The following is a 7,632-nucleotide window of genomic DNA, read 5'->3' as shown; positions in this document are numbered from 1 at the left end:
GTAACTGCTTCAACTAATGGGTTTAAGAATGGATATTCTCTCAAGTTGTTAATTCAGTGAATCAAGTTGTGGTTGATGTTCTTACAATTTCATATTTTATGGTTGTTCTATTAAATATGTAAAATATTTAATAAAATACAATGGGTTGAACACAAATATTAACTCAGTGTTTATAAAATTATTATAAAAAATAACAAATGCAAAACGGGTTAAAATATATTATAATTTTCTTTAGTCTCATGTCATAAAAAAAGTTGGAATCTAACAAATTATATATAGAGCTTCGTAATATATATTTCAAATTATTTTTACAAACACAAAACAATATCACAAAATAAAATTTCATTTTCTATTAATAAATTTAAGCTAACATAATAAACTATGCAGTCATAACAAAACTAAATTTATAAATTTTAATAAAATATTTCTCATAATAATTTCGATTTTATAATTATAATATTATAAGGATGGTCATAATTATTTTCATTCCTAGAAATTTAGCACAACTTTAAAACGAATAAAACAAATTTTATAAATTCACAAAATATATAAAAACTGTTTGAAATTATAATTTCTATTTAAAAAATTTTGTTAAACAAAAATAATCTCGCGCTTTCAAAGCACGGATAAAAATCTAGTTAATGAGTTAAAATAAATGTAAAACTATGTCAGTCAGTGGCATGCCATTGTAATTATTTAGAAAAAATCAGAATTAAATTTTATTTGTACTTCGGTTTTAATAGATTAGAATTTAAAAACCGATATAGGCCAATGACCAAAGTCATATAGTTCAACAAGTTATTGCAAAAGCAAATGAATCTTATAAAGAACCATAAACAATCGAAATATCAGTTTCGATTGACTTTAGTACTAGTAAACACTTTATACTAATGTAAATATATATAAAGTTTACTGAATTATATTGGCAGGTTTTAATAGTTGCGGGGACAAACACGGCATCCATAACAATAGAATGGGCTATGTCGAATTTGTTGAACCATCCAGAGATACTCAACAAAGCGAGAGGTGAAATCGATGAGTTAACCGGATCAGATCGGTTAGTGGACGAACAGGATATTGTTAATCTTCCTTACCTCCAAAATATTGTGTCGGAAACATTTCGTCTGTACCCTGCTCTGCCGCTGTTAGTCGCTCGCATGTCATCGAATGATTGTAAAGTGGCTGGATATGATATGCCACGTGGTACGATGCTACTGACTAACGTGTGGGCCATGCATAGAGATCCAAAGTTATGGAAAGAACCTGAGAGGTTCAAGCCAGAAAGATTCGAGGAGCAAGGGGAGGATAAGAAGTTGATGCAGTTTGGGTTGGGACGACGTGCTTGTCCTGGAGCCGCACTTGCTCAACGGTTAGTGTGCTTTGCTCTTGGATCTTTGGTTCAATGTTTCGAGTGGAAAAGAGTTGATGAAAAATATGTGGATATGACCGAAGGCAAAGGAGCCTCTATGCCCAAAGCCACGCCGTTGCGAGCTATGTGCAAAGCACGTCCCATTGTTGGTAAAGTGATGTAGATAATTTTTATGTATATTTTGGGTAATAAATATATTTTTCTTTGTTTTTCAACAATGTTATCTTATATATTTCTTAATAAATACGATAACTTCTATATTATTTATTGGAATCGATGGCCTAGTGACTCAAAATTCTCCAATATGTAATTCCCCAACTTCTACTGTATATGGGTGTTTAGATAATGGAGATAATGACTAGTATGTGACAACTAATTTAGAAGACAGAAAAATACGTGTCTAGCACTACTAGATATGCTACATTATCATAGTTTTATATTTATTTTTTTAGATGTTCTCTCTTTGTATAAAAGAAAATCCCAAAAGAAAGAAAAAAAACTTAATTTTGTTTGTTTAAGTAAGTCATAGCCAAGCGACAGGTTTTGTAATATCTCTTTCCGTTCAATGAGTATAGAGAAATGCATGTGTATTAGAACTAAGAAGTATGCACATGCTTTTTACGTAGTTTGCAAGTTTTACGTGGTCATCATCCACCATTAAAAAATTTAGTCATCTGATCTGTACCATCTTCCTATTATAGTTAGTGGAAAATTTCAAATAAAATGTTTTGATCTTGAAGGTATTGCCATGCTATAGGCCATCGAATGCGTACAAGTAACTGAACATAGTCTCACGCAAACGTTTAAGAAATTATAGTAGATCTGGACTCACCATGTGACATCTCCCACACACTCTGCAGACTACAATATATACGAGATACAAGTAACCAAAGGCAAGCTAAGCACTTAACAAGGGAAAAGTAAATGGAATATCTTCAAACACTACTTATCTCACTCTTTCTCTTCTTCTCTACCATGTTCTTGTTGACAAAATCAAAGCCAAAACCAAACTTGCCACCGTCTCTGAGAAACTCATTGCCAGTGATCGGCCACCTCCACCTGATGACGCGACCATTTCATCGAAAATTACTTTCATTCTCAAGATCCCTAGGAAATGCTCCAATCATCCACCTCCGCTTAGGGCAACGTCAAACTTACGTCGTCTCGTCGCGTGCCATAGCCGAGGAATGTTTCACCAAGAACGACATCGTCTTTGCGAACCGTCCTGTGCTGATGATAAACAAGCATTTAGGGTATAATGCAACACATATGGTCGGAGCATCTTACGGCGATCACTGGCGAAGCTTACGTCGAATCACCGCCGCTGAGATATTTTCGTCCATGAGGCTCTCTATGTTCTTGCCTATACGTAAAGACGAGATCCGGCGGCTTTTATTACGTCTCTCCCGAGACTCCATACACGTACGCGCGCCTCTCTAGAACTATAAATACGTTAGTAATAATTCTAATTAAGTAGTTAGTTAAATTGATCAAAAAAGTAGTTAGTTACTAAAGTACTGTAAATAATAATTCTAAGAAGTAAGAACTATAAATAAGTTTAAATTTCTCATTCCAATATCCCTTACATATTTCCATTTATCAAATAAATAACTAAAGAAAAAAAAAATTCTACTCAAACTCGACGATGTGTATAACATATATTATTAAATAAACTTGATTACATGGTTTATAAATTTAGTGTAACTAAATTTATTTTACTTCAATATTTTATCATCTTTAAAAACAGGTATTCCCTCTGTTTTACAAAGCACACTAATTAACCAAAAATGTTTTTAAAAAAAATTATACCATTAATAGTTATAATTACTTCTCTATAGCTTAATCAATAATCATTGTCATATATAATATGTTTAAGTTTGATTTTAGGTTAAATCTGATATTTAGTTTTCTTTAATTGTATTAAAATTGTAAAAGACACTTTAAAAAAATGGTAAAATGACACTAACGGAAGGAAGTTAGTATCTTAATTATTTTGACCTGTGCTTCGAAAGTGCGGATATTATTTTTCATTTTTATGAAAAATATTATTTGTTTGTAATTATTGAATGTACCTATCTTAGTAAAACTTTCTTTATAATAAATTCGACATATTAGAGTGCATTTGGTAAACTATGTTTTCTCTGATTTTATTTTATTCCCTCTTCAATCAATATATTTATTTGGCTTATTGTTAAAATAAATGATTTTTGAACACAGCTGTACAATACTTTTACATTGATATTTTGTTTAAACAATGTAACATATTCTATATTAATTAAATATTTACATTGTAATTTGTATACAAATCAACATATTTGTCTAGTTTGTTGTTAAAAGAAATGATTTTGAATTCAAATATACAGTACTTTTACATTGTATTTTCTTCGGTTCATATAATTTTTTAAAATAAATTTCTTTCAATATAAGCTATATCAAAAATTAGTCAACTAAAGAATCTATAAACAATTATTTACATAGAAATATAACATATTTATTAGTATGTTATATTTTTAGGTTGCTACAAACCAACCCGGGCCGAAAATGATACAACTCGAACCTCCTACGGCATTTATAATATTCGAATGATATTTATTTAATTTAAAAATTTAGGGAAAATATTGTGTATCACGAAAAAATATATGATCAATTAATGGTTTCCTAAAATGTAGAAAGTTTAAATGGATTTGCTGATTTTATTTGGATAAAGATATTTTTTAATAAAAATACAATCCAAGTTTCCAAACAATTTTTTTAACTACAATCCAAGTTTCCAAATAAACTTATTCTTTATAAATACTATCTAAGTATCCAAACACACCGAAATTGTACTTCAACTTTAATAAGATAGATTGTGTAAGTTATCATTATAACATTGATATAACATATTCTAAAAGAAATGTATTATATATACCATCAGGGATTTGTTGAGGTGGAGATGAAATCACTATTTACAAACTTGGCATTCAACAACATCATCAGAACTATAGCTGGGAAGCGATACTACGGTGATGATGCAGAGGACGAAGACGAGGCCAAATTAGCGAGGCACTTGGTGTCTGAGGCTATGGCAGGTGATAGTGGAAGAAACCCAGCTGATTATCTTTCGTTCTTGCGTTGGTTCACAGATAGTGAAGCACGGATCAAAGACGTAGCTCATCGTTTCGACGCATTCTTGCAAAAACTAGTCGATGAGAAACGTGCGGAGAAAGAGAAAAGTAAGACCATGATTAATCACTTGCTTTCTCTCCAAGAAACCCAACCTGACTGCTACACAGATGTTGTCATCAAAGGAATCATCCTTGTAAGCACCAAATAGCTACACTGCAATATATATATATGTCTTAACTTGGTTTTATGTGTATATCTGAGGTTGTTTAATGTGCAGGACTTGATAATTGCGGGTACGGATACAGTAGCTATAACGCTAGAATGGGCATTGTCTAACTTGTTAAACCATCAAGATATACTAAGGAAAGCAAGAATTGAAATTGATGATAAGATCGGTTTGGACCGGTTAGTGGATGAACCGGATATTGTGAATCTTCTTTATCTTCAAAACATAATACTAGAAACACTCCGTTTGTATCCTGCTGCTCCATTACTACTCCCTCACTTGTCATCTGAAGATTGCCAAGTGGGAGGTTACGACATGCCACGAGGCACAATGTTACTGATGAATGTGTGGGCCATTCATAGAGACCCGGAGCTATGGGAAGAGTCAGAACGGTTCAAGCCGGAGAGGTTTGATAAAGAAGGGGAAGCTCAAAAGGTTATGCCGTTTGGGCTTGGAAGACGGTCTTGTCCTGGAGCTGGGCTTGCTCATCGGTTAATGGGCTTAACTCTTGCATCGTTGGTGCAATGTTTCGAGTGGGAGAGAGTTGGTGTCGAACAAATTGATATGAGGGAAGGGAAAGGTGTCACGATGCCCAAAAAGGAGCCCTTGCGAGCCATGTGCAGAGCACGTGTTCTCGCCGGTAACATGAGAGAAGACTTTCTTTGAATAGGTTATACGTAATACAGTCCATAGAAAGTCGTTCTCGTTATGGATATTTGAAAGTTCAGAAACTTGTTATTATTATCACAATTTAATTATTATTGTCAGATTAATGACAAAAACTTATATGATCAATTTATTAAGAGTTTATTACAATAAATTGAAGAAACCCTTCAAACACATAAAACCTATAGACAAGATAAGACACTTTTAAAGATCCTATTCAACAACTCTCGCTCTGGTTTTGTTTAGTTATTTAGAGAAATCGAATATGAGTTTGTGACTGGAGAGACCGGAACTTGTTAGCCTCCGAATGGTCTGTGGTTTGGTCAGAAGTAGATTAGTATAGAAAGATTCGAGAGTTCCTATTTTTTTGGTTGTGTAAAAAGAAATTAAAATGGGCCTTTTGTTTCCATTCTCTTTTTGTGACACTTATTCTATAATTACCCGCTTTGATCTAAGAAAAATGATAACAAGTCTAAATTACACACCCTCTTTTTGCTTTTTTTTTTCAGTTTTGCGCCCCAAGAAAATATAATAAAATTATAATAGGTAACTCATCTAGATTTATTCGACCAACTTTTTAGAAGTAATTATGTAATTACCGGACTTTTTAGGGAATACGAATTTTGAAAGTTGGATGGTAGTTTAATAATCGTCGAACCCTATTCAGAACATATAGAGTGTATATGAAGCTTATAGCTTTCCATTTCCCGGGTCCCATAGAAGGACAATAAACAAAGTATCCCTTTTAATACCCCAAAGGCCAACACTTCAGACAAACAAACAATATTGTTTGCATTTTTTATTTTTTATTTTTGATCAAAAACAGTATTGTTTGCATCTCATTAAAATTCGAATCATAAATTGCGACCAAATTCAATTCCATTTCGAAAAGCCGTACCAAAACATTGCATGTCATCAACGAGCAATTATAATCTCATTTCCAGCTAATAATATATATGTAGTAAAACATGAAATAATCATTCTATTCTTCATAAGATAATCGTGTGGGTGTATATTGCACCATCATGGCCAATAACATCTCATGAAACTAAATAATAGATTCATGTTATACGGTTAACATGAATTCAAAACTATCGTGTTATTATGTTAAAAACCATCATTTTATTGGCACGTACTATATAGTATACTATAAATGGGTGTTTATGACAAGGAAACCGACTTGTATGAGCAAAAATTTTCTCCCTTCTAAACTTTACATTGATCTTTTTCACGGCTGAATAAATACAATAATCTATAACAAATGAAAATCATTTACTATAACCTATCCTGTCTAGACAAATATCGATGTATAGATGCATAAGTGTGGATCAATAGTCTTTTAGTGACCAGAACCTTTCCTGCTCGGTCCTGAAGCCATTGTGTGCATCCTCTCTCCTGCTGAAGAGAGTGACCGTAACCTTCTATAACCACTCATCACCGCCCCTAACAATTCTTTACTTCGGAAATCGACCCCATGATTCTTTGATGGACCTATTTCCTCCGATGAGCCACTGAGGAGAACTCTGCAATCGACGGTTCTTGATTCTGAAAAGGCTGAGACCAAGAACATGACCGTAAAGATCAAGCCAAAAGGTCTCATTTGTGGTATTTCAGGTTCTTGGCGCTTAGAGTTTAATACAATGAATGTGTTTTGATGATTGATAGAAAAGGAGTAGCAGAGGAGGAAGTAAAGGTTTATATACAAGTATGAAAAGATTCAAAGGTGAAAAAGAATGGAGGGCAAGGAAGATAGGAGCTCCGGTTAGAAATAAATTAAAATTAGGGAATATAAGAAGGAATAAGATGTAGAATTAGACCCTCGATATAAGGGGATGGTGCAGGCGAATTAGTTAAAAAGGACGGTCTCTAGCTTCCTTGGAAGTGGACCTTTCGAAAAGTGCTAATTGATTTTATTGACCAGCTATTTATATTTATTTATATAGAAATAACAAATTAGTAAATTAATAGCTCTGAACTATTACAGTTTTTTTTGCCTTAAGATGTGAATATGAAATTAGGTCGGAATATTAACTTGTGGGATTTGTTTCGATGTCAATAATATATAATGAATAATCTGATTTTTATTGAATAGCATACACAAGATACTAGTGAATCAAAATTCATGTAGTAGTTGGTAATTATATTATTGTTAGCTTTTGTCAGTGGAGTTAGGCAAGAAAATATATCATTTTTTGGATATCCTGGTTTCATGATCTAAACATTCATACCGACAAGGAGTTTAGTATAATCACCGATTCACCAT

General features: G+C 32.8%; 2 protein-coding genes across 3 annotated transcripts; both read left to right on the top strand.

Moving 5' to 3' along the window:
* Positions 1–933: 933 nt before the first annotated feature.
* Positions 934–1,532, top strand: LOC108819861 (cytochrome P450 81D11-like). The gene has a single exon (XM_018592884.2). The coding sequence runs from the start codon at positions 981–983 to the stop codon at positions 1,530–1,532; it is 552 nt and encodes a 183-aa protein (XP_018448386.1). The 5' UTR covers positions 934–980.
* Positions 1,533–2,293: 761 nt separating this feature from the next.
* On the top strand, positions 2,294–5,381 carry LOC108819862 (cytochrome P450 81D11-like). Of its 2 annotated transcripts, none has more exons than XM_018592885.2 (3): positions 2,294–2,791; positions 4,287–4,670; positions 4,755–5,381. In XM_018592885.2, exons 1-3 carry the CDS (start codon positions 2,294–2,296, stop codon positions 5,367–5,369), a joined length of 1,497 nt encoding a protein of 498 aa, XP_018448387.1. In that variant the 3' UTR covers positions 5,370–5,381. The 2 variants fall into 2 exon arrangements, with proteins under 2 accessions (XP_018448387.1, XP_056847946.1); XM_056991966.1 differs by having other exon boundaries at positions 2,639–2,797.
* Positions 5,382–7,632: the final 2,251 nt, after the last annotated feature.

This window comes from Raphanus sativus, chromosome 8 (genome assembly GCF_000801105.2).
Source record: "Raphanus sativus cultivar WK10039 chromosome 8, ASM80110v3, whole genome shotgun sequence".
Lineage (NCBI taxonomy): Eukaryota > Viridiplantae > Streptophyta > Magnoliopsida > Brassicales > Brassicaceae > Raphanus > Raphanus sativus.
This window is presented reverse-complemented; position numbering and strand designations above follow the sequence as displayed.